This window comes from Scheffersomyces spartinae, assembly GCF_019049425.1.
Source record: "Scheffersomyces spartinae strain ARV_011 chromosome Unknown scaffold_8, whole genome shotgun sequence".
NCBI lineage: Eukaryota > Fungi > Ascomycota > Pichiomycetes > Serinales > Debaryomycetaceae > Lizanozyma > Lizanozyma spartinae.
The window spans coordinates 538,857-565,245 of record NW_025065055.1 but is presented as its reverse complement, the minus strand read 5'-3'; the positions used below and the strand labels follow the sequence as shown (position 1 = coordinate 565,245).

General features: G+C 38.5%; 9 protein-coding genes across 9 annotated transcripts; 5 read left to right on the top strand and 4 right to left on the bottom strand.

The window, feature by feature from the left end:
* Positions 1 to 4,420: 4,420 nt before the first annotated feature.
* Positions 4,421 to 6,472, top strand: KQ657_005032 (uncharacterized protein; the record flags this gene model as incomplete). Its single annotated transcript, XM_043195676.1, has 1 exon — positions 4,421 to 6,472. The coding sequence occupies one exon, from the start codon at positions 4,421 to 4,423 to the stop codon at positions 6,470 to 6,472; it is 2,052 nt and encodes a 683-aa protein (XP_043049849.1).
* A 3,345-nt stretch (positions 6,473 to 9,817) lies between these two features.
* Positions 9,818 to 11,476, top strand: ZCF21 (Zcf21p; the record flags this gene model as incomplete). Its single annotated transcript, XM_043195675.1, has 1 exon — positions 9,818 to 11,476. The coding sequence occupies one exon, from the start codon at positions 9,818 to 9,820 to the stop codon at positions 11,474 to 11,476; it is 1,659 nt and encodes a 552-aa protein (XP_043049848.1).
* A 1,188-nt stretch (positions 11,477 to 12,664) lies between these two features.
* Positions 12,665 to 14,237, top strand: KQ657_005030 (uncharacterized protein; the record flags this gene model as incomplete). The annotated part of the gene is made up of 2 exons (XM_043195674.1): positions 12,665 to 12,670; positions 13,104 to 14,237. The coding sequence occupies 2 exons, from the start codon at positions 12,665 to 12,667 to the stop codon at positions 14,235 to 14,237; spliced, it is 1,140 nt and encodes a 379-aa protein (XP_043049847.1).
* Positions 14,238 to 14,356: 119 nt separating this feature from the next.
* On the bottom strand, positions 14,357 to 14,938 carry TMA22 (uncharacterized protein; the record flags this gene model as incomplete). Its single annotated transcript, XM_043195673.1, has 1 exon — positions 14,357 to 14,938. One exon carries the CDS (start codon positions 14,936 to 14,938, stop codon positions 14,357 to 14,359), a length of 582 nt encoding a protein of 193 aa, XP_043049846.1.
* Positions 14,939 to 15,077: 139 nt separating this feature from the next.
* On the bottom strand, positions 15,078 to 17,789 carry YPP1 (uncharacterized protein; the record flags this gene model as incomplete). The annotated part of the gene is made up of 1 exon (XM_043195672.1): positions 15,078 to 17,789. The coding sequence occupies one exon, from the start codon at positions 17,787 to 17,789 to the stop codon at positions 15,078 to 15,080; it is 2,712 nt and encodes a 903-aa protein (XP_043049845.1).
* A 604-nt stretch (positions 17,790 to 18,393) lies between these two features.
* MLH1 (mismatch repair ATPase) lies at positions 18,394 to 20,805 on the bottom strand (the record flags this gene model as incomplete). Its single annotated transcript, XM_043195671.1, has 1 exon — positions 18,394 to 20,805. The coding sequence occupies one exon, from the start codon at positions 20,803 to 20,805 to the stop codon at positions 18,394 to 18,396; it is 2,412 nt and encodes an 803-aa protein (XP_043049844.1).
* A 209-nt stretch (positions 20,806 to 21,014) lies between these two features.
* On the top strand, positions 21,015 to 22,019 carry NSE4 (Smc5-Smc6 complex subunit; the record flags this gene model as incomplete). Its single annotated transcript, XM_043195670.1, has 1 exon — positions 21,015 to 22,019. The coding sequence occupies one exon, from the start codon at positions 21,015 to 21,017 to the stop codon at positions 22,017 to 22,019; it is 1,005 nt and encodes a 334-aa protein (XP_043049843.1).
* A 37-nt stretch (positions 22,020 to 22,056) lies between these two features.
* Positions 22,057 to 23,328, bottom strand: KQ657_005025 (putative N(6)-L-threonylcarbamoyladenine synthase; the record flags this gene model as incomplete). Its single annotated transcript, XM_043195669.1, has 1 exon — positions 22,057 to 23,328. One exon carries the CDS (start codon positions 23,326 to 23,328, stop codon positions 22,057 to 22,059), a length of 1,272 nt encoding a protein of 423 aa, XP_043049842.1.
* A 747-nt stretch (positions 23,329 to 24,075) lies between these two features.
* KQ657_005024 (uncharacterized protein) lies at positions 24,076 to 25,026 on the top strand (the record flags this gene model as incomplete). The annotated part of the gene is made up of 1 exon (XM_043195668.1): positions 24,076 to 25,026. The coding sequence occupies one exon, from the start codon at positions 24,076 to 24,078 to the stop codon at positions 25,024 to 25,026; it is 951 nt and encodes a 316-aa protein (XP_043049841.1).
* Positions 25,027 to 26,389: the final 1,363 nt, after the last annotated feature.

Genomic DNA, 26,389 nt, shown 5'->3' with positions numbered 1-26,389 from the left:
ATTACTCCATCTCTACTCCTTCGGATGTATCATATTTTCGCAACCTTTGCAACCACATTTATCAATCTCTGAAGTAACTTTGGAAATGATTTCTCACGACCTCACCTGTATATGACGTTTAGTCAACACTCCCCCAAAATCACAGCTTCATGCCTGCGATTTTAACCTGTTAACGACATATCTATCCGTACCAAATAAAAGTTTCTTCAACTTATTGTGAGGAGCTCCCCCATGAGCTTTAGTCAACAAATCGGCGATATTCAACTGAGATTCCACATACTCAATATTGAAATATCTTTGAATCACTTTATCTCTGGCATATTTTACTAACACATCAATATTCCTCCGTGCCATATTACCCTTGGGACTCAAACACTTAGCTATAACTGCTTGGTTATCCTCAAATATAGTCATGTTAGATATGCGGAAACCTAATTCAATTATTATTTGTCTAACTTCGAGGATAGCACTATTCATCGCCACTATTTCACTTTCTGCAGTGGATGTCGTAATGACACTTTGTTTCTTCGACTTCCATCTAACCAAATTCCCGTTCACATAGATGACGTAACCAGTTATCAGCTTTCGATCTTCGTCAGTTGCGAAAGCAGCGTCGCAAAAGACCTCAATGAAGAACTGCTCCTTTTCGTGCTTAAATTTCTCTCTCGAGATTGTTATGTTTTCGTTCAACGTATTGTTCACATACTTCATACATTGTATTAGTTTTCTGAAATCATTTTCCGTAGGTTTATGAGCTACGGTACCTAATTGACCAACAGCAAAACTAATGTCTGGACGGGTATTGTTGGCCGCCCATAACAACGCACCAACACCTCTTTGATACAACCGTGTTTGTTTTGCATCGAGAAAATTGTTCTCTTCGATAGCATTATCCTCTTCAACATTGACCTTTGAGTTATAATCTTTACGCATCGGCATGCTTTCAAGGTGTGAATCCCCTATTTGGAATTCTTTCAAAACCTTTTTCAAGTATTTGGTCTGGTGTAAGATATAACATCCATTAAGTTTCTCAAATTGAATTCCGAGATACTCTTTAACTTCACCAAATGTTTTACACTTGAGTTGTTCTGATAAATTTGAGTATAATTCGTGTATCAAGCTCCTCGAGGTAGCTGTGATGAATAAGTCATCGACATAAAGTGCAACCACAATCTTTCTATTGTCTTTGGTGACTTTCACGAATAGCCCATCTAGTAAATCGTCTGATTTGAACCCTAGTTTTATTAATATGCCTCGCAAGTGGTGGTACCAGTTATAACCAGCTTGCTTCATTCCATGTACTGACTTTTTGAGTAACCAACAATACCCTTACTTCGTCTCGTATCCCCTAGGTGGCTTTACGTATATGTTGGGCAAATCAATAGGTGCATTTAAGTATGCTGATGATATATCGAAATGATGGATTTCCCAATTCATTTCGTTTGCAATGGTGGTAATGATGCGGATTGTAACTAAATCGGTGACTGGTGAAGACACATTATATGGATCATAATGTTCATGGCTTATTTGTTTAAAACCATGTATAACACACCTTGATTTGTATACATCTCCTTTCTGATCGTCCTTCTTGTAAGTATGGACCCATCTACTTGTGATTGGTTTCACTCCTTCTGGGCATTGAACTTCATCATAGACGTTCATTTCCTTGAAATTTTTGATTTCTTTTTCCATTGAATTTATCCAATATGGACCTTGATGATTAACTTGTTCAACGACTAAGTTAATTACTTCATCGTAGTGAGGTGGAGCAACTATCTGTCTACCGGAACGCGTCCTTATGACTGGGAGAGTTGACTTTTCTTTGATATTCGCATTTGATTTCTTCAGGGTTGCTCTGTTTATCAATTTTCCGAAATCAAGCAGTCTATTCTTCTCCAACTTTTTCCTTTGGTTGAACAGCGGTGTTCCTTTCTCTTTAGTAATTCGAACGCTTTTGGAGTGCCTTTGGGATAGTTGGTTTTTGACGTTTTTGGCCTTTTGGATCTATGTTTGTATTTTGTCAACGACGGTGGTATTAGGCAAACCTTTTCCGTTATTCCCATGTTCATTTGATGAACCTCCACCCAGAATATTATCCAATTCTGGTTTGTTCTGACCTTTTGGTTCCAGAACTTGTCCTTCGGCATTTGCAACTGCTGAAGATACGGGTATTGTCCCATTGACATTGGGTTCAATATTTGTTTTGTTGTTAATTGATTTCGATTCAGCCGTTCCGTTCGAATTCAGCGGTTGAATGTATGACGTTTCGTTGTTGGCTTGTTCCTTTCAGAACTTTGGGTCAGAATTTGTGTTTCTGAAGTTTTTCACATCGCTTTCCACTAACTCCCCTGGTGAAAAGGCTCTGGACCGTTTTTGACCTTGCGCAACGGGTTCCCCAACTACTTCATGATCAAATAGCAACTGTGGTTCAATAAAATCAGCGTCAGACAGCGTCAATGAATGGCCTGTTTCAAAACTGCGGAATTCTGTATTTAAATTTAAGGATTGCTTAGCTTTAGCATGTTCCTCAAGTGCTGTAACGTAGGTTTTAGTGAAAAATTTGACGCGGGATCAAGTGCCTAAAGTTGTTTTGCAACAATGTGTATGTTGTTGCTGGTTTCAAGGAATGTAACATTGTTAGTAGCGAATCTGGTAAATTTGGAGTTCATAAGAATTACTCGAAAGTTAGCTTCTGATTCATCTCCGTACCCTACGAACACTGCGTCGCAGGTGAGTGGATCCAATTTTTCCGCTTCAATATTAAATTTCCTCATTGTTTCTTTCTGTTCAAATTTGACGATACAGTCTATCCCAAACTGACGGAATCTGAACTTAGGAACATCAATGTTGTAAAATAATTCATATGCCGTTTTACCATAACGTTCATCATCCTTAGGATAATCACGCATGGTCCTGTGCTCTATGTACGTAGCGTATTGGACAATTTCAGGAAGCAATGAATATATTTCACGGTTGTCTGTGGAAGACATAAGAGTTTTGCGAATAGCGGAAAGAATTACTCGATTTTTCCGTTCTGCAACTCCATTCTGCTGAGGTGAATAAGTGGACGTAGTACTCTTAGTTATCCCTAGCAGTTCTAAGGCTTTCATGGATGGTAGCTCAAACCCGTTGTCACTGTGATAGGTGATGATATCTCCCCTAAAAGTTTGAGTACTTGATGCGAAATAGCTTTGGTTGGATTGAAAGATATTTCAAAAAATCCAGAGTAATCATCAATTACAGTGGTCAAGTAGTTCTTGATACCTTTAATCATGATGGGCCCCATTGTATCTGAGTGTACTAACTCCAAAGTACGCATTGCCTTGGGTAAAGGTTTCTTATGGGGAGCGGCGACTGCATTCACAATTTTGCAAATACGACAATTCCGAACTTGCTTAAATTCTTCTTCAGATGGTTCAGGGTAGATTTTTAATTTCTTAGTCTGTATCATACGCTTCATGTTGTAGATATTCATATGATAAGAGTTCAAATGAGTATTCCATAATGAATTGCTTGTAGGATCAGCGGTATGATGTTCAAAAGAGTGGGTTGGTGGTATGTCAATCTCTTTGATTACCTTAACCTGTTCATATGTTAATGACATCAGATTATCATTTTTACCCGCATTAAAAAGCAAACTAATGTTGGAAGGATTCATGCTAAATGTGTTAGATGTGTAAACTGTCTGGATGACATAGAGTTTTCTGGCCAGGTATTCACTATGAGCCGCCTTCCATTAATGTTAGCCACCTCATACGCTGCAAAAGAGCTGGCGACGTGATCTTGACACTGGTCAGACGAGGAGTAAACTTCCTCATTACTCAGACAGTCATACCTATGTAATGATAACCTCATGATATAATAGGCATTATATTTACTGCGTCTGTTTAAATAAGTGTCTACCATACTAGCTGTCACTCTTACCGGTGGCATCGTATTCATGGTTGGAGTACTAGTCTAGCACTAGCAATTAAAGCTCTCTCCAAGCGCCTTTGTCTCGCGACTACAACGAACAAACGCATTGAATCATCGCCAAGCAACTCTGATATTTGTCCTTTGTACTCGCTACTAGATTCACTTTCATCATCACGTGTGGTGATAAATGATATACCGAAACCGACGGCTCCAAAACAGTATGACCCAACGGCATTTAATTGTTGTTGTGTCATGTCTATATCATTAACGTACACTCCTAATGAGGTACTACCATAGATACCAACTTTACTGTTACTTGGTACGCCGTGTTGATGCAAACATCGTAATACATTCACTGCATCTACTGCAGTACTGTGCGAAAATATTCTAACATAGCGGAGAGTCAAGGACGTTTCGAAACTTTCAGTTCGACTATTCACATTCAATTGTGGGCATCAAAGCAGAAAAAAGAGTCTCGTATTTTGCTCTTTGCTTGTACGGAAATATGTTGTTCCAGGTAGCCATTCGAGCGCATCCGGTTTATCGGGTCAAGATTCGAATGACAGGAATTTACGGCATGTGTCGATTGCTTCATTCGACCAGCGTCGCACACTTAAATCCCATACTACCATTCGGAGAATTATTGGAGGAGCTTACTTCCGAAGAAGATGAAGACGGCAAAGAGAAGAAGAAGGGCGATAAAAAGAAGGGTAAAGTCGTAACCAAGAATGTCAAGGCCAACCAATTGCACCAATTGAATTACCACCAGAAGAATGTCTACCAATTGGGTGGGGGAAGTGGAAGCGGAGGAGAGCCTCCAATTGAACCCCCTAAAAATAATGGAAACCCTGAACCAGAAGAAGAGAAAGAGCTGGGTAGTCGTTGGGAAAGATTCAGAGACAAGTTTGAAAGTTTCAGTAAGTTTGTACTCAAATGTGTGGAAACCATTGGGATCACATTTAGTTCATTATTCATTCTTGGGTTATGTGGTTATTCATATCATAAGTTCTACAATATCCACGTGATTGACAAGATTGCTTCAGCATTTGAAGACGGTACGTATGATCAAATCCGAAAAACCAAGGAGAAGATTGAAAGCTCTCATGCTGGCAAATATTGGGTTGAAAGACCTCAGCAAAAGCTTATAGATGATATTGTTAGTGGTAAGATCTCTGGAAGATACTTTTTATTACTTGGAGAAAAGGGCACGGGGAAGACATCCATGTTAGTTGATGCTATTAGAAAGGTGGATGGTAAGAACGTTGTTATATTTGATGCTCATGCTGATCCTGAAATCTTTCGACTTCGTTTAGGTAAAGCCATAAGGTTTGCTTATAATGAAGATTACATTGGTTCATTATTCAGTATTCGTGGTCCTAGAGACACCACAGCTTTACTTGATATTGAAAGAGCCTTCTCACAAATTGAAGAGATGGCTACTTCTCGATTCGGACTTCAATTCCATAGGCCATTGGTCATTATCATCAACAACAGTCATTTGATTAAAGACAACGAAGATGGGATCAAACTTATAGAACTTTTGCAACAAAAGGCTGAGAATTTAAGTGCTTCTGGTTCAGTTAATTTGATCTTCAATAGTGATGATTATTGGGTTTATGAAAAGCTTAAGAAACTTGGAACTCGTTTAGAGCTAATTAATGTTAGAGACTTTAATCGTAAACAAACTGTGAGTGCCCTAAAGTATATCAGACACAAGTTTTACCCTGAAGAAGATATACTTGGTGATTCTATGTGCAATCAAATCTACAATCTAATTGGAGGAAGACCACAACACGTTTCCCAAGTATGTCGTTACCGGGATGTGATTCAAGCGTGCCATGAACTTATAGACCGAGAAAAGACATGGTTTCTCAATCAATGTGGACTTTTGGGAAGTAGTATGGACGATGATGTGATGGAAAGTGGTAAATTCTCCACCAGCGCCATGTTATTGATGAAAGAGTTTGTGGAAATGGACCAGGGCAATAAAGATTCAATCATTAACACCAACAACACTATCAAGGACCATAAATTACCCGATTTACCTCTTTGGCGGAGTAGGCAAGTGATGACGAGAAACGACTACATTCAAGAGTATGATAACCTCAATATCTTCACCATTGACAGTCTTAGTCGAGTCAAGCCTGATTCTGTGCCCATGATGCGTGCATTTCACGAGATCCACAGTCAGCCATATTTCAACGAGCTTCTAGAAGAGACTACTCAAAGAGTGGCAGACATTGAGGCCTTGAACAGAACAAGAGAGATTCTCTTCAAGGATTTGAACCTCGGAAGCAAGTTTGAGATCATCAAGAAGCCCAACGGGACCACTGTCATTGATGTCATAAAGTCCGAGAGACACATTGACATCCATGGAACTGGAAAGGAACAAGACCAATTGGAAGAAGACGAAGAAGACATTGATGACAATACCTTGGCGCAGTTGGAGGGTATAAGCAGACACGAATACAGAAACTGGTGGAAGAGAAGAATGGGGGCCGCTTCTTCCATCGCAGACAAGGAGAAGGAGAGCGAGAAGGAATCCAAAAAGCGTTAAGTTTCATTTTACTTGTCTGTTTCATTTCAAAGGTTTTAGGTTCATCTACAGCAGACACTGTTGTATAACTATGAAGTCATATGGCGTGCACTTGCGATAAGGTTTTGGTAGGTTCTTAAAAAGGACATTCGTAATTGAGAATGGGGTCCGCCAGAGAAGGTTCTATTGCGGGCATTTGACACTTTGGTATTATCCATTATTTTTATATATTATGTTATTCCATAAGGTCTTCATTGTATTGTAGTTGCGAAGTGTGGACGCAACCTTTTACCTTAATTTAGGGTGGGGTAGGCAGGTTGTATAAACTAAAGTCATGACTTTGTTGCTCGTGTTTATTTGAAAGCCTTCTTGACAGGAAATTTGTCTCCGTATATATTAATGAGGCACTTGTATGCAGGCACGTCAAGTTGTGGTGGTTGATCCCGTAAATTTCACTATCGAAGATGTTCCGACGGAAGACGATCTGACAGTATATCAAAAGCATGCACGACTTCATGCAGACAAAATCTGCTTGTCCTCCAAAAACCTGAAGACATAAAATTCTCCTCTCCTCAGACAATTGCTTTGAGGAAAATTTAGGAGCATTGTTCCAAAGAACTTTCCCCAAAGCGTTGTAAACAAGAGGAGAATGTTTATGTCATATTCCCCTGCTTTCATTGATGTGAGTGTCTGACATAAAAAAGGGAAAAAGAAAGTTAAAATTAAAAACTGCGCCTTACTGTCAGTTTGTCGTAAGGTGGTCTTTAAGTGAACCAAATTCGCATATGATAAAAGGAAACAGACACTTCGGGATAGTTTTGAGAATTCCTACTCGCTATTCCTGAGGTTGCTTGCATTCTCTGTGGAATCGAGGCTTAAAAATCAACTTTCTTATCTGTCCGGGTGAATAGTATTAGTTAAAATTCAGGGCTATGTAAAAAGAGTAGTCAGGGTTTAAGATATTACTAAATATTACGTTTAAGTCGTAATTGCAAAATATTCCGTAATGCGTATAAATATATCAAAGCCCCCATTCTATTCTTTGACCTTGACATTTCAATTCCCATGAAATAGTGACAAAAGGACACGAATTTTTCTCTCCCGTTTAGTGTGTATACGAGAGCTAACAAGGTCACTACATGCGATTAGAGTAAAACCTTCAAAGTGCATCAATGCCTATTGAGTACCAATAAGTAATATTGGTGTCTGCATTACCTTCAAATTACTATTGACCCTTCTCGGAACACAACCTATTAAAAACCTACACTTATTTACATGTGGTTGTAAAACTTTCGGTGTATGAATCCTACTAGACAAAATATGACAGCCTTCAATTTCATATACGACGGGATTCTACTTGCTATTATATGCAAAACAACACCATCCCGTTGGAACCAATCTCCGTAAAGCTAAGAATCACAAATTATTAAAGGGGCCAAATTCCAAGGTACTTGGGGGAGCAGTTAATTGTAGCATAAGAACGGTAGGACAATGAGGTTTTTAATGTAGGTTCTTGTTTTTGCTTGAATTGATTTTGTCAAGCTACGCCCATTTCTGGTCTTTAGGGCGACCGGAGGAAATGCAGGTATGATGGAGTCAATAAAAATATAAAAAGTAATACAAAACCACTTGAAAGAAAAGAGAAACTCGATTACCTATTACTATACATATTGACACTTTCAGCATATTTGTTCAGTCAACCTTATACGACAGTGTGTGGGCTGTCTGGCAAGTAGCCATAAAAATCTTACTTCGGCTTTTTGGTAACTTTTGCGTAACCTTTTACAAAAGGCGGGATGAAAGTGTCGTAAATTTCTAACCCTTTATTCCCTTGTTCGCACTTGATTGCTGTTTCAAAGATGACGACAGTAAATTTACGGCCATACTACTATGGGAGAATGAAGTAGTTTGCTCTCACTTAGCAATAGCAAAGTTCAATCAACTTCGTGATAAGTTATGAATATTTCCATCAAGTTTTTCTTGTTCTTTAAGTTGATACTATCTGGAAACGACCCAATAAGAATAGGCTATTTTTCTCGGTTGTTAGCTACAGCTCCAATTAGGGTGCAGCAGCCTTGGCCGGAATTGCCGAAAAGCCCTTTACTAAGAAAATAAAACAGTCTTACTGTTTTTGCGCGACACCAGATTCGAAGTGAAATTTTCTTAAAAAAATGTCGTGATTTACAGGATTGTCAGAATTATATTCTAGTGTGTCACGTTTCAGACTCAACGATTACTGATTCAACTCGGTAGTTACTCTGTGAGACTAAGGTGTATACGCTTAATAGTAATACTGTGAGTCTATTATTGTAAACCTACGGGTTAGAGAAAACTATAGCGGGAATACTCCGAGATCGCTTATTAGTAATGTATTGTGTTCGGACATTGGATGCATATTGTAGTACTAGCGCCAAAGAGAGTCAAAACTATTGAAGAAACTCTATCGTATAAACAAGCATCTTTTGATGACATTACTAAGTGGAATCTGTCATGGAAATTTCTAGGTTAAATAATAGATGGTATATTTGTAACACTTTGACTTTTTCTGGTTAACAAACAGACATTATTAGCATCACTGCAATCCCATCATAGCCATCACGGATTTCCATGTTTATTGTGGCAAGACAAAAGCACTTGAACGGTGGCAACATTGCATAGCCATTTTTTTCGTTTGACGTCACCACCGGTTATGTTTTTGGCAGCTATGAAACATGATTCCTATGGAACTCTCATTGATGTAATGTTTTGTAAGAGACCCTAAGTACAGTAATGTAACAACTTGAGCCTCACTTTAAGAAGAACGGACTGTAATGTTTATGTGTCAAAATATTTACGATAAAATCTGCAGACCATTATATGCAAAAATCAACTGAGAGCGTGCACTACTAAAAATTTAAATATACGAGCAACAATAAACATAATAATTCTTGTATGTAGGAACAATACTGGAGCTGAGAATTTGCTTTTTTTTTTGTAGTAAGGCGTTGAATAAATATCTTGCCTTATGCAAGTCAGGCATATTGATAAACATTTACCAATGCATAATTCCTCAATTCTGATTTTTTGTCGAGACTCCTTCAGACATTATTATAAAATTGATCGATGTCCTCTGTTAATTATTTCTGGAACCGCATTTTGCTGCGAACGTTTCACACCTTCTTCATCCCAATACGAGTTTCGTTGTGGGCTTGATATATCAAAATATTTAACTGCTCCTAAACACTGCCTCTTTACGAGAAAGTTTGGCATCAATCAATTTCATACTCGTATTCAAAAAAGTCTACATATAAGTGATCACATAAAAAAGAACCCTATAAGATTTTGTTCGTACCAATAATAATAAGTTGGATACATTTAATTGGAAGCATGTACCTGGCATCAATTAAGAAGAAGAAGAACTCAAGAAGAAAGCATCGCAATTCCCATTTGGGTTGTGGCACTTGCAAAAAGAGAAGAATAAAATGTGACGAAGGACTCCCACTGTGTTCCAACTGTAAAAGAGGTAAGCTTCAATGTGCTTATTTGAAATTAGATGAGTCTCAAAGAAGTGCTCTTCTAATAGCTCAAAGAAATCATTCAGAACAATTGGAGAAACAAAAACAAATGGAATTAGAGTCTTCTTCATCAACAAAGGAATTATCAGATACAAGTTCTCCTCCAGTTGAAACTTCATCTGCATCTTCTTCATCGTTACCACAACCGAAGTTCAAACTCGAAGATGGAGGTACTGCTTTAGGTAATCGCTTCCCTCCATTCCCCAAGCATTCTGCATCATCACATGTCGTCCCTAAACCTCCTCCTTCAGTGATTCCTTCACAATTTGGAACCTCTAGTGCAGTTGGTGGTCCACCACCGCCTTCCCTTTTACCAGTTGTGCCAATGCCGTTACAGGTCTCGGTCCCTTCAAGCGATAATTCCCGAAGACCCTCGTTCCAATCACCTTCTTCATTTATAAAAAAGGAACCCGGTAATGGAAGTGTTAGTATATTACCTTCAAAACAAGCATTATTCAACCCTGCAATCGGAACTCTGTCCACTTCAGTTTCTACGTTAATGCGTTCATCCCACCCTCCTAACGTTCCGTTAGTTTTCTCTGAAGGTAAAGATAACTCCAGTAGTCCAACAAGTATTCCACAATTATATCCTTATGAGCCGAAATTTTACGGTTATATTCCTATCGGGATTTATCAACAGAATGGTGAAACCAGGGTGTCTCTTCCTCAATCAGTACAGTTGTCTCCCCAACATCATATTCCGTTATTACCAAGTGGATCTAGCTCTAGTGCTGCTACTACTACTGATACTAGTGCTACTACTGCTACTGCTGCTGCTACTACTGCTGCTACTACTGCTACTACTGCTGCTACTACTGCTACTACTGCTACTACTGCTGCTGCTACTACTACTAATACCGGCCAGGTTGAAATTCCAAGTGTTTCCTCTACAAATACAAGTACAGCTACTCCTACAGTTCCATCCTCTGTTATTAATAGTCCTAGACAACAAATTCCTTCAACACAGTATCTGCTGTTACCAAATTTGGCATTGCCTAGATACACGAATGGTTACCCTAGTACTCCTACTACTGGTCACACAGCATGTGGTCCTGCAAGTCTTCCATCTATGACCCAACAATTAGGGTCAGGGATCTACGGGGTTCCAGATAATTTTGGAATACCATCAGGTACTCCAGTTAACCAAAGTCTTCTTCCACGGTTGATTACTTCAAAGGATCCAAAGTCAGCCCCTTCACCATTTTCTCTTGCTCAGCCTTCAATGATTGTAGCTTATGCTCCAACACCCATTTACTTTCCTCAGCCACGGTCAATACCTACAGGTTCAACTTCCGGTACTCCTAGACCTCCCATGACTTACACATCTCCCTTTGTATCGGAAGATCCATTTGAGAATACGGTGTTGCCTCCTTTACAGAAAAAGTACGAGCATGCTTCGTATCCATCGTATCAATTGCCTCCTGTAAGGTCAAAAGATGAAGTGGCTCTGGTTATTCAAACTTCAAAGTGAAATTATGATGCAGAGCAATTTCGGGCAGAACAGAGCGCTGAGGGTTATCAATACATGGGTGTTTGGTTTTACTTGGTATTTGGGATGATATGGTGGCTTTATTTTTCTCTTCATTTTCTTTTTTTTCTTGTTAATTTCTAATATCTTGGGTTTATGGATTGGTGCTTTAGTGTACCTTGTTTAGGTGTATAATTAATAATTGGGGGTAATTCTATTTGATTTCTTGTAGATTAGGAGAAGTTTTAGATAACTTGAGAGAAAAGGTTATGCTAGCTTTACTGGTAAGTAAACCGGTATAAGCCATATACAATCATCGTATATTGCCCCGTATTATTCAACCAGGTTTGTAGCGAAGAGTAAGTGTTACCTTATTGTTCTTTCCTTAGTAAAAGCGCATTATTATTGTAGAACAAGGAACAAGCACAGCTCAGGCGTTACCACATTCTGATTTACGATAAAGTGTGTGACTTAGCATCTGATTTGGACCTTCTTGTAGGACTTTTTTTTTATACGAACAAATTTCCTTTTACGAACTTTTCCGGTTTAGAAGTCAAGTATTCTAAGCCTCCATCGGGGTGTCTCGTCCGGAGCCAAGACAAACCAAAACGAGTATCGTTGTTACAGACTAACAAAAATAGGTGGATGGATATCATTGAATACTCATAACTTTGATACAAGCACCTTGGCATAATCAGGAGCGTTATCCCTTTATGGTTCTTCCCACTGATTGTGCTTGCTCTTTAGGCTATGCTAAGTGATGTCACATGTGCAATGAAGTAAACAAGTAAAATAACTTAGTGCGCTACCATTACTCTGTAAAGAATGATTTTGAGCTTCCGATGGAAGATCGATGATCGCTCTCTAAGTGTTGGCGCAGGGTATTACATGCAGATACTAAGTTCTTGATAATTCGGGAAGAAAATCCCAACTTGGTACCTCGTAAAATATACATTTTGCTACTTTAAACTAAACGACTCATCTTGGGCATGGCATGGATTAATTTTAGATACTCTTATAATTTCATAGTAGAACAATCTTTGAAGAAGCAAAGCTCATATACAAAGAAGATTATGATTACTACAATTTACGCATACAAATTGGGGGATTGTAATCCCTAAATATCCCTTTTTTGCCCTATGTAATCCTTCCTATCCTCCTTGTTTTAATATGGGGATCCTCTTTTAAAACATGCATGTAACAGGGGCCATGACCTTCGCGAATGTAACTGTCGTCGTCTGATTTAATTATAAACACCATAGATAAAGCAGACATTTTTTGCAGTATGGTAACTACACTTCACAAACGCATAATATCAGTTATATTTGGCATCGGATTCATCTCGTCTCGGCGCTACCAAATAAATACCCTGTAAGATGAAATTGTAAGGCTATGCACCCATTAAAAGTATTTACGGCAATCAGACATAGCCATAGCGTATTGGAATTATATTATTCAATTCTTACTAAGACCATATACTCAATAGAAAGATATCTGATTTCCTTGGCTTGTTTCACACGATATAAGTGAGTCTTATATTATTGTCTGTCGAAATAATAGTGCCCACAAACGGATTTGGCAGACAAAAATACTAATAGTATTAATAATAATAGTATAATATACGAGAAAGAATAAGAGCATGGATTCGCTTAGTGTTCCGGGGTATAATGACCGGCCTAGAAGTGGTTCGAGAGATTCGTTTGCTTCTTCCCAGTTCTCTGGTTTCTCCGAAGTATCTTCCATTACACCTTCTACGAGTCAAACGTGGGCAAGTGAACATCCTTCTTCTAGTTCACTGGTGCGATATCTCCTTCTGAAAAGGAAGGATATAAAAAGTGGTGTGTTTCCCAATGAACATGAAGAAAGACACAGACAGCAAATAGATGATTATCTAATCACCAAGTACTATTCATATGCTAAAGCCGAGAAATTGATATTGCCATGGGACAAATTATTAGAGGTGTATATTTTTGGAGATGAACTTCGGAATAATTCCAATGAACAATTATGGAACTCGCTTCTTAATCATCACCAAGAAAGTGGGCAATTTCAGTTCCGGACAACCGCAAGCACATCTCCATCATCATCAATATCAAATGCTATCGAGTATTTGAACCAATTGGTGACGGATTTAAGCAAGTTGGATGAGATTCTTGATTTATATTCGAAACCGGATAATTGGATGTCGGATAAACTCTTTGAAGCCTTCTACAACTTCAATGAGAACATGGTGGTACCCATTCCCATGTCCATAACGTTATTTGCAGACTATATGGTATCAATTAAGCATGCCAATAGTGAGTTCTACATGAATCATTTGTTCAAGCTGATCAGACTACTGTGGTACATTTATCTTCTTCATCAAAGAAAAGTTTTGGAACCACACATTGAGCAGATGGACACGATGAAACAGATCACGTTAAACAAGTTCTTGAGTAAAGACAACAACACTTCATTAGGACTCTCTTTATTGCATCTAGGGGAATTCTTTCAGGTAAAAGGTGATATCAATAGTGCTACTAATATCTGGGAGATTTCAGCCCATCTAACAAGGGACCCAGAGTGTTGCCAGATGGCTGTATGGGGCTTAAGTGACGGTTATGGGTCAGGGAACAAGTATAAGCTGTTGAACAAATTAGGAAAGAAGACAAAAACTAATAAATATAATACTAAGAGAAGAATAGCCCAATTGTATCGAATAGCTAATGAAAAGAACAAAAAGGATATAGGAGTTTCCTGGGTCTGGAAAGATAAGTATGATTAGCGGAAAAACCGTTTAGTGTAAAATTAATTTATTCGTATAAAAAAATGAGGTGTATGTACTTCTTTCCGTAATTATTCCGTATATAATTCGTATATAATTCGTATATAGTTCATATACATTTATTTAGCTCCTGGGACTGTTGGCTTGGGTTTCTTCTTCTTCTCATCAATCTGTTCAACTGTAATGTCGTGTAACCCCTTCTCTTCAAGAAGCTTCTCAATGTATACCTTGGCCTCATCACTAACGTCACCTTGAACCAAAATCTCCTCCTTCTTGTCTGCGGTTTTTCCAACAGATGCTCCAGTAGCAAACTTGGAAGCAAAAGTCTTTGCCAACTTCTTCATGTCAATTTCAAACACTTCTAATCCCACAATAGAAATTATGTGTTTTCTTTTATTTCTTTCTATTCTTTTAATGGTCACTTTAGAACTCAACTTCTTCTGCAACTCCCGTTCTTGTTTGGCTTCCTCCTTCAACTGCATCTTAGCCAAATCCTTACTTATCTTCTCTTCCTTTTCTGACAGTAATGTGGATGTGGTGTTCACTTTCCCATCTTCACCATATAAAAGATTATATAACTCGGTGTTGGCTCCTTCCAACCATTCTTTACATCTCTTGAAAGATGCTCCGAATTCGCAATACTCCGGAGGAAAGGAACACACATTACAGTATGTAATTGTCTTAGCAACTACTTCAGTCATCTTAATGTAATAGTCTATTAAACTCTATAATGTGTGTTGCTTGTTACTCATTTCTACTTTTCAAGGTTTTGCCATACTGCATATAATATAATATGGCACATTAGTATTTATTATATACACTACCATATAAGTCTCTCCATCAGAAAGGAAGCTCATCAACAACTTCAAACGATCTAACAGGACGTGAATCTTCAAGATCAATAGCTCTCCACAAACTATACGAGAGAAGAGTACGATCATCAAGCATCTCGTAAATCTTTGACAAATAGTACCAGATCTCAGAGTTATTAAACCCAAATGGCCAGCTCAACAGAAACCGTTCTAAATAGTTCTTTATTCTGATAACACCAGCATTCAAATCCTTGGTGGAGATGAAAATCAGGTTCTCCAAATTATCATCAACCACAAAAAGCTTCGCCAAACACAATATGGAGTTCCCGTATTCTCTAATATGGAAATTGATATCTTCACGATCAAGAAACTCAAGGCATCGTTCACATTCTTGTAATGAAAGAAACTTTCTTGTTTTGGATGTGAGCATGGCCACTGATGAAAAGGTCTTAACATTTGGTTCCCATACAGTTTCTGCTTCCACGATACATTGTTCTGCTTCTTCTGTAAGTCCTATTTTAGCATATATTTTCATGGTCCACAACCAAAGTTCCTGGAGGATCTTTCTCTCAATAATGGAGACAGAACTTCTTGATCTTAATTCAGAATTACCTTCAGATCTTGTAGATTTCATGGTCCCCATTCTGGAAAGTCTTTTTATTGATTGCTTTTCTTTATTATTGTCCTGTTTAAGGGATTTCTTTTCCATAGGTCCAATGAAACTTGGCCTATGAGACCATGTAGAATTTATGGTAGAGTCCATCTTTAAGTTAGAGTCTCTGACAATTTCTTGAGGGACATTAAACAACTCATAGTATAACTGGAAAACATCAGGAAGATTATCCAAAACATATTGCACACCATAAATTGATTCCCAAAGTGCCATTTGTGTCAATTTCAACTGTAAGATATCATAACGAACTTCAACAGGGACTTCATTATTTTTCGACAAATATATTGCTGCTATATTCAAAGCACTCTTAATAAAAGTTTCCAGATCTCTTAGCGTTTCTGTGGATATCTGCCCATTACCATTACCATTAGTAGTAGGCTTTTGATTTCCCAGTGAAGGGATTGTACCAGACTTGTCGTTGACATCAAGTGCTGATAAAATCAAGACAAATAAATTCCATGTTTTGAAAGACTCGGGGTATTGCTTCAAAATGAATTTACAAAGTTTCATCGCTGGTTTCAACTCATTTTTATAGGCTAATATCAATGCATATTGGAATAAATAAGTGCATCTGCCTGTAGAATTGACAATCAATGCATTCTTCAAGTATGTAGCCACAATTTCAGTGTAATTCTTTAGTTTCTCAAACGAGGGACACTTATATGACACCAAAAAGTAATTGTAACTCCCCATGGCATACCATGCTCGAGAAACAATCTTCACATACTCAGAGTTATCAGGTAACAATATATTCAAATTGTATTTCGTTGTCAAGAACGACAATGGATCTTTTGCCAACTCAGAGTCTGAAGAGTCATAAGTCAATCCACAGATAACTTCGAGTTTATTCAAGTAGGAAAGTAACTGAGCGGAGTACTTATCCAATGCAGTAATTAAAGTTTCTAAGCTTGTATACTTAAAAAGTTTGCTTCTATTACGGGATTTGTATGGGTTAAACTTCTCAATGCAAAGACCATAAAGATCAATAACCTGCAAAATGTCATGAATATTACCATCATGTTGTTCTTCAATAGTTTCTTCGTATGCTACCCAGGTTTTAAAAGCAGCAAACGCTTCATCGTATTCTTTCAACTCAATTAGCACCCGAATCATTGCTGAAAGAACAACTTGACTTTGATAAGTCTTTTCAGAACAACTGATTAAAAAGTTCTTTGCATTTTGGGCTTTAAGCAATCTGTTTCTAGAACTCACATTAAAAAATGACAGAAACATCCCTCCAACCATATACTCCAATTCATTGGAATTCTCTTTAGCACTGGGGAACCCAATGTGGGAGTGTCTAAAGTCGCTCAATTCCGATTCCAAGTACGTATTGTATTCATCGTGGAATTTTGAGTCAACAAGAGAAGCATAATCTGATGATAAAAGGTAATTGCTGAATCCCATAATGGAAATGTCATTGCTTATAATAACTACATCTTTCTTGAAAGAAAGTTGAACCGTCTTCCCACTAGAAAGAACCACTGCAAGCTTATCATATAGGCAATCTGTCCAATATTGAGCACTTGCTTGAGATTTACTAAAAGGTCTTTTCACTTGCTTTAAATACTCCACCCATGTCTTGTAGGAGTCCTTTGTTAATCCCAACAAAGTGTAATACCGACAAGTCAACGAAGCAAGAAACTCATTGATCACTGTGTTAGGCGTATAATCCCAATTAGGATTGACTTTAACTTCCAATTGCAGAAGTTGGTGTCTCACACTATCAAAATCCAAGTTAAGGAAATGGAGTTGGGAGAGCACAACATTAAAATACAACTTTTCCTCGTAAGTCTTTGAAGAGTCATGATAATTGGCTCCTACAGACGACAAAAACGTAATCATCTGAAGCAATTCGGTTTGGTATCCGATATTGTCCGCTCTCTCAGGTGGCACCAATCCTTCACCATTCAATTTGTTATGAATGAATAACTGGAGTTGATAGTCTAAAAAGATAATCTGCTCCAAGAACTCTTGCGAGTCTTCGAACTCGAGGACCTTCTTGGGGAAGCACCCGAGGTTCAATGTCCTCATGTGCGCCACATTGACGGAGTTCTCGATCAACATCCTCGATAATTTATGCTCGTTGATGATGATAGAAAGGCAACTGGCTGAAACGTTCCTACGTACGCTTCTCGTGTATTTAAACTAGTTTGTGGATCAATTTGGTACGGTGTGTACAAAGACAAGTACAAATACTTACTTTTATAGGCAATTATAATCAGATGGAGCTACCATAAACGACCCAGCAATAATTTTGATCCGAGGGTGGTCAGTGGGTGCATCTGGGTGTACCCGGGGTTGGCCCTAGGGTTGACATGTCACATTGGGTTTACCTGTCACATTGGGTTGACCTCTCACATTGGGTTAACCTGTCACATTGGGTTAACCTAAGGTGGAGATGGGGTTCTCATGGCAATGGTGATAAGAGACAAGGGCCCTTAAGGTGTTGAGATTTGTTTATTCTAAAGAGCAAGAGGTAGAAGCAGCTGCAAAATTCAATAACATTGTAGAATAACTTAGCTAACAGAGTATATGATAGTATGTTGTAATTAGCTATTGGGGACCAACATACTATCACAATATCTTTCGCCTAGAAGACACGAGTCACGTGACGATTTAAATGTCATTAATCTATAAATATCACATGTTCCTATAAACATAACTGTAACTAACATCTTTCAAACACTCGGTATAAACCTGGTAAATCGGCTATTTGTATCACCGAATCCTTAATATCATTAGTCGCCACAAACCTTTGCTTGACTTTGGGGAACAAGATATGTTCAAGGGTATTCTCTGTTTTATCTCGTTCCAATTTACTGTATGCTTGGTCTTCTTCAGTACAGCTGCCTGTAAGCAATACTGGTTCAGGTACATAAAACAACGCCAATTGCTTTAATATTCCTTTCAAACATTCGCGTTCTTCGTTGTAGTTGATTTTGGTTCCCAATCTGTAAATAAAGTAAGGAAGCTTGTTTAAATTGGGCTTAATCTCTTTCAAAAGCATTGGAATGGTAGTTATCACCAGTTGACCATCGTCATCTTCTGTAAATGTTAACCGGAAATACTCATAAAACATTTGCTTCATATTCATAATTGTCTTTATTACTTCATCATTCGCTTGTAACTCACCTTCGTGGCGGGACAACTTTAAGACATCTAGCAACTGTTCCAAAACGATTGGCTGAGAAAGCGTATACTCTCCATAGTTATAAAACTCAGTGAGTGCAACCTGATAATAGAATTCCCGGAGCACTACTCCATAGTCACATAGAAAGAGTTTCACGTCATGTTGGAAACAACATAACCGTTTTTCTTCATCTACTATCCCCACAAATGATAACGACGTGAATATCTCTGTTAACGGTCGATTGCAGTATTCGTTAACTTCGGTTCGAAGACTTTTAATACTGTCTAAGTTCACATTAAATCGTTTTCTATCGGTGATTATGAGATTTGAATCACCATTGATGATCTTACGTCTTTTCACCGTTGTAGGAATATCCTGTTCAAATTCAGGACTTATATTTTCGTTGTCAAGTTCGTTATCGTGAGTCGAAGGTTTCTTATTTAACTCAATCTCGTTGATTTGCTTAGAGAAGCCAGTGATTTCTTCAGCAGGACCCTCGGTATCACGGCTATGTATATCGTCGTCCTCCTCGGGAATATGATCCTGTATGCCATTATTAGGCTCAACCGCTTGACAGGGTGCCGACTTCTGATCTTTATTGATCTCTTCGCTCACATTCGCTTCCTGTACAAATAGGGAATCTTGGGTGGTATTTGATAATTCTTCCTTCGCAAGTGAGAACTCGCTGACAATCAGTCTCTTGAACGACTCGCCATCGACCTTATGAAGAAAAGACCTCAAACGGGATTGTTGGGAATCAACCCTAACAAGCTTATTTTCCTGTCTTGGTTTTTTCGTGCTAGTTGTTGTAGAGTCCAGTGTATATGCGGGTTCACGACCACTTATAATTCTTTGAGTCTTGAATTTCCTAGATTTGTCCACGCTAGACATCGCTGTGTGTATTAGTTCACTTATAGCATCGATGATCTCTTCTTCATGTAGAAAGCGCACTTCTCTCTTGGTTGGGTGGATATTTACGTCCAAGTTCTGAGGATCGAGTTCAATGCTCAAATAAGTAAAAGGCATAGCGTGTTTCGGTAAGAAGATGTTGACTACCGATTGGATTGCCCTTTTCAAAGGCTCACAAGATACCAAACGATTGTTTATAAAAAAAACTGGTTGAATCCGTTTCTTATTATTGAAATTGGAGTTTGTAATCACACCAGTAACTCCAAAAAGGCCATACTTTGATTTCAATTCATTTCTATTATCATTATTAGTCAATTCAAGCTTTATCAACTCATTAGCAATATCGTTGCCAAATACTGCTCTTATCCTATCCTCAAGAGACATTCCTATTCGAGTACTGACCAAATTAAATGGCTCTCCGAACCGTTTACAATTTATGCCAACACCGCCAACATGCACAGCATATCGACCCACGACATCCACAATTTTCGATAACTCTTCTCCCTTGGAACGAAGTGTCTTGAGTCGGGCAGGAACATTATAGAACAAATCTTCTACCAGAATCTGGGTCCCATTCTTCCCTGCTGTTGGTTTAGGGTCAACGTTATCAGCTTGTTGAAACGTCGAAGTGGTCAAGTTCCCATTGGTATAGTAAGCACGGTATGCCAATGGTGCCTTTTTCGTTTTGGTGACAACAGAAACCCGTGAAATGTGTGATATACTAGCGAGAGCCTCGCCTCGAAACCCGTAAGTTGAGATCCGATTGAGGTCTTCAAAGGAAGTGATCTTAGATGTGGCAAACCTCTCGCATAGTAATGGAAGATCTTCCTTGTCAATACCACAACCATTGTCTGATATTTGAAGCAACTTAAACCCTCCTTCTTTAATTAAAACGTCTATATGTGATGAACCAGCATCTATACTATTCTCTAGCATTTCCTTTAACGCGTTCGCTGGTTGCACGATGATTTCTCCGGCTGCAATGCGGTTGACGACAGACGTTTCTAGTCGTTTGATTGGTCTAGGACTCTGTTCAGTCATTTGTGTGCTAATTGGAATAAATGGCTATGGGTTTCAGTCATACTAAAGAGTTAAACCTGTGCTTGTACGTCTGTATAAGTTGATATTGACTTGTGTTAATGGTAGCGCTTATGCGAATTGGGGTATACCGATGATGAGCATCATTATCGTTATCATCAATTATCACCGCCACGACGGAACCCCAATAACTTTCTGGTCCAGGTAGTCAAATGTCTGATGGCAGAGAGGCTCTTACGAGCTATGAACAAATCCAGGACAAGTTATCGTCTAATCTTTCAGACGCGTATAGAGGTGTAGGAGGACAATTGATTCGAGAATCTCTATTAGAAATCGATCAGGTTTATGAGAAGGTACAAGCAGACAAGAAACAGAGGAAACATAATGAAGTGCTCTTGAAAGATGCCGAGGCATTCAGAGACGCGTCCAACTTTGCTGCCATCAACTTCAAGAATGTCAAGCATGGTGATGTTGGCCTAACATTGACCAGGAATGAGTTTCTAAAGCAATTGAAGAAATACCTTGTTATTGATGAAGGTGATCTTGATATAGATGATGAAGAAGATATTGACAATGGGAATGCAGGGGTTAGCAATGATGATGCAGATTATAATGAAGACCACTCGTCTCGTATCACTTCAAGCAACACGTTCTATGAATACAACTGGTTGAAATTAGGCGCACTCTATCTATCAGTTAGTGACAAATCAATCTTATGCGATAGTCTTAACGGACCGTTGGAGACAGAAAAGAAAGCCCCAATAACAAGAACAAGACACGCGAATGATATTAATAGAGGCACCCTGACGACAGCACTAACTATTGACCCTCAAGAGATAATTAAGGATGACCAAACAACGTATGATATTGTGAAGAGCGTGTATTCAGACTTCACTAGTGATGCTGACAATGAAGAAGGGAAGACAATGAACTTCTTCAAGTTCTTCATCAATCCTAACTCATTTCTGCAGTCGATAGAAAACTTATTTTATGTTAGTTTTTTGATTAAAGAGGGTAGATTGAACCTATTGAAGGACGACAAGGGAGTGCCTGTGGTTCGACTTGTTTCTGAGGAAGAAAGACTTCGTACTGTTGAAGATGATAATACTACTGCGGGAGATTATGTTCATCACATTGCTTCAATGGACTACGACACTTGGAGAAAGTTGATTGAAAAGTTTAACATCACTGAGTCTTTCATTGAAGAGAGAGGTTAAACATAATGTAACTATTTACAAGAACCTCATTATACTTTCACCTCGAGATATATCCATCCACATTTATTATATCATTGAGTGGCCATTTTGGTATTGGAAGAATGCTTAAATCATTAACTAAGTTTGAAGCCTTTAAGAATTCAATCCCTGCTATGCCAATCATCACTGCATTGTCGGTACACAATGCTACGTCAGGTATATGGATGTTGAAATTGTTACCAAGATATCTTTCCGACTTTAATTGAGTATTCAATTTCTCTCGAAGTCGAGAATTGGCTGCTACTCCCCCTGATACTACTAAATCATTGATTCCGGAGAATTTGGAATCACATAACGCATATTCCTTGGAGTTCGTGCCATGCTTCTTAAGCGCAACATTTAAACGGTCTATAATATGATCAAATACAAGTTCTTGAAGCCTATAGGCAATGAACTTCTTATCGGTGTTATTATCGTTTTCTAAGGAAGGACCTTTACCTTTTCTTACATGTTGAAGAGAGCTTTGAAAACCTGCAAATGCAAATTGAATGGTATCGGGGACCAGAGGAAGGTCTGGGCGTTTCAAAGGTAATTGTAGTTGGAAATCAAATGGGTTGTTCTTTCTCTTTGAGATATCCCATTTATCAAATTCAATCTTCTCTTGAGGAGAAATCATTTGAACATAACGATCAAGTTCCTTGCCGATCATATTGCCTCTTATTCCCAACTCCCTGCCACATTTATCCAAACTGACACCTACTGCAACATCCATTGTATCTATAATGATTTCATGATCGACGGCTGAGCGCAGTAGCACTAGCATCGTATGTCCTCCACTTGCCAAAAGGGAAAGGAATGGGAACTGTAATGATTTGCTATCATGTACGGCCATCATTATGTGTCCAAGCATATGATGTACTCCAAGTAATGGTTTTCCCCATGCAATACTTAGTCCTTTTGCTAATTGAAGTCCTGCTGCTAAGGAACCCACCAACCCAGGACCTCGAGTACACATGATTATATCTGGAGGATTTTTGCTATCTATGGCATTCTTGGTGAGAAACTCACTTACTAAATTTGCGAGCTTATATTGGTGGAAGGCATGAGCCTCTGTTGGGATTATTCCACCCACGGCGGAAGAACTAAGTGTACTTTTGGAATGGTCTACGATAGTGATTTTGGAGTCAGTATCACTTTCCAAAAGCGCAACGCATGAGTCATCGCAAGATGATTCAATAGCTAAGGCTCTGTAGAAACGGTACCCTCCTTGTCGTGACAAAGGAGACTTATGCGGTATTCGGAGTTTCTTCCATCCCCATCTTGATAGCATTGTTATCTCCGTTTCCTGAAGTTGACTAACATTGAATCATCTTGGACTACAGTTGTATGATTCCGAATGATTACCTGGCGCTACCATTATTTTGTGCTGACGTAATAAGCCGTCTATATGCTCGGCGGTCAAATCACAGCCAACGAAAATTTTCAGTTGAAAGTCGCACATACCAAAACGGGTGTGTGTTGACAGTTCCATCTTAACGATTTAGATTCAAGACCCGGAGGAGGCAAAAGCATTCACCTTGCACTAACAAAGTGAAAGCTGGCAATAGAATTTTGGCCTGCGCCCATTACCCATTTACTTTTAGCTAAGTGTCTTTGTATCGAACCTTTTTTATGTTCCTTCAGAGGTGATAGTTTTCAGAGTTAACGTGTCAAAGATACAACTATAAGGAAGAAGATCAGTTGGTGGATATAATAAGTTTTGATAACAAACACATTTGACTAACATTGACGCGTCACCTTTCGTTAAAATTTTATTTTATTACGTTTCCGAGTCCAATTAAGTTGCGTTCTGTTAATTAAATTATTCCGAGCCAGGGTTAATCTTATCCTTTTGCTTTAAGTCCCACTGCAAATACATCCATATTTAATGAGCATACTATTGACTACATCAACTATTCCAGTTAATTTCCACACACACACCGATGACCGTCGAACGGACCATGGAATTACATCTCAACCTCAGAAACCGCCACCGAAAGATTCGAACCATGATCTGAAGTCTCCCATTGTCCATTGCATGATTGCGGGGGGGTTTGGAGGTATGGTTGGTGATACAGTAATGCATTCTCTCGATACAGTCAAAACAAGACAACAAGGTTTCCCCAATAATTTGAAGTACAGAAATATGATTCCTGCTTATATTACTATTATCAAACAAGAAGGTTTTTTCCGAGGTCTTTATGGTGGGTATTTACCAGCTATTTTGGGGTCATTTCCTTCCACTGCTGCATTCTTTGGGACCTATGAATATACCAAACGTACACTAATCAATAATTTCGGTTTCAATGATACAATATCGTATTTTGCAGCAGGTGTTTTGGGTGATTTGGCTAGCAGTGTATTTTACGTACCATCAGAAGTGTTGAAAACTAGATTGCAACTTCAAGGGAAATTCAATAATCCCTTCACTAAAGGTTGTGGGTATAATTATAGTGGTCTTGGTAATGCTGTAGTAACCATTGGAAAAACAGAAGGTCTCAAGACCCTTTTATTTGGTTATAAGGAAACATTATTCAGGGATTTACCCTTTAGTGCCTTACAGTTTGCCTTTTACGAAAGATTTAGGCAATTTGCCATATATTCAAACAGTGGAGACTCGGATTTACCTGTCAGTATAGAGTTACTAACAGGTGCTGCGGCTGGTGGACTTGCTGGAACATTAACAACTCCATTAGATGTTATTAAGACAAGAATACAAACTGCTACCTTAGAGGGAGACGAAGCAAGCGCTTTCAAAGGTACCACAACGCATAAGAAGGGATCAATTACTCTGATTTTCCAACGTTCATCAACCCTAAGAGCCTTAGGTTCTATTTATCGGAATGAAGGTATTGTGGGAATGTTCAGTGGAGTTGGACCTCGGTTCATTTGGACAGGTGTACAGAGCTCTATTATGCTTCTATTGTATCAAGTTGCATTAAAGAGGTTAGACTCCTATTTGGATGATGAGGGAGATATTTTGGAATGATTAGAAATGCCTTAATTGAAGCTTAAGGGAATATTTCAGTTTTAGATGTTTTAGTAAGTCGATCACAGTGTGTCCAAAAGGAGAAATGTTTTAAATGCAAGCCAAGCTTCAAATATTCTCGATTCCTAAGGCTTCTCCAGGTTTATAGATCTCCTGTAGTAGCTTGTATTTAGGAGCGAACTGTGTAAATAGAGTTAATTTATTAGAATTGCGGAATAGCTACAATTAATCAGGGGCTAGACGGAATCAATAACTTCAATCGTAAAGCAAAATGTGTCAAGAAAATATTCTGCACCGAATAAATCCGAGTAACACTATTGTGTGCACGACAGTGGCTTTTCATTTACCAATTATTTCTGTGCATCAGTTACGAATATATGGCTAATTTAGATCTGATAGCGTTAGCCGAAGCATTAGGAGGTGAAAACTATACCCTCTAAAGAAACAAAGTAATTCATTTTCATTTGCTCCGCTAAACATCACCCATTTTGTATTGCACTTCAATCCCTTCCTTGTTTTACCGTGAGGATCTTACTTCTTCTTGAACCAATTTTTTAATATTTGCATCAATTGAGATTCCCTCTTGTCTACTTCTCATGTTGAACAAATTACTATTTTCACTATTGTAAATGTTAACTGATTCCTATTTCCCTTAACTCCAGATTCAATTTTGGTGTTTTGTGAATATTTTGGCAGCCAACAGTAGCTTAATCGTGCTTTTGGCACTGATCAAGCTTCTTAGTTTCTAAGTTATGGTCAACTTGTATATAGCGCTAACGCGGATTGAATGCTTAGCTGAATCCTAAGTAACTGCTCTTCTCCGTTGCAAGTAATAATGGTAGATCTAGTCAAGCCACTGGAGCTACTAATATTGCAGATCAAGAAATAGTGCGACGATAGTTGCAGCACAAGAAATACCAATCCTTTTATCGAACCTTTTATTGGCTGGGGCTTATCTACCATTTAGGTTGAGTTCTACGTCTATTGGGACATTGTGACTAGAGAATTCAAAGTTGGGTTATCTGTAGATATCCAACTCATACCCAAGCAAATCATTACTGTGTGTATGCTAAGAATACTTCTATTTATATCCCTCTTGTATGCTCTCTAAAATCTTCCAACTATTTGAATTCTGTCTCCTTGGATATAATTGAACGCGGGAATCCCTCGGCCGTTAGCGGTGGTACTATAGTGAGCTCAATCTTATTTTTGAGGATCATTTTCTAATTAGGTAAGTCTTTATCATGTAGTAAACAATTATTCCATTCGTTATACCTGCATACGACGTTGAAGCCTTGGTATAGTTTCGTATCAAATACGAATGATGAATCCCTTTTTACGGTCTTTTACCCGCATCTAATCT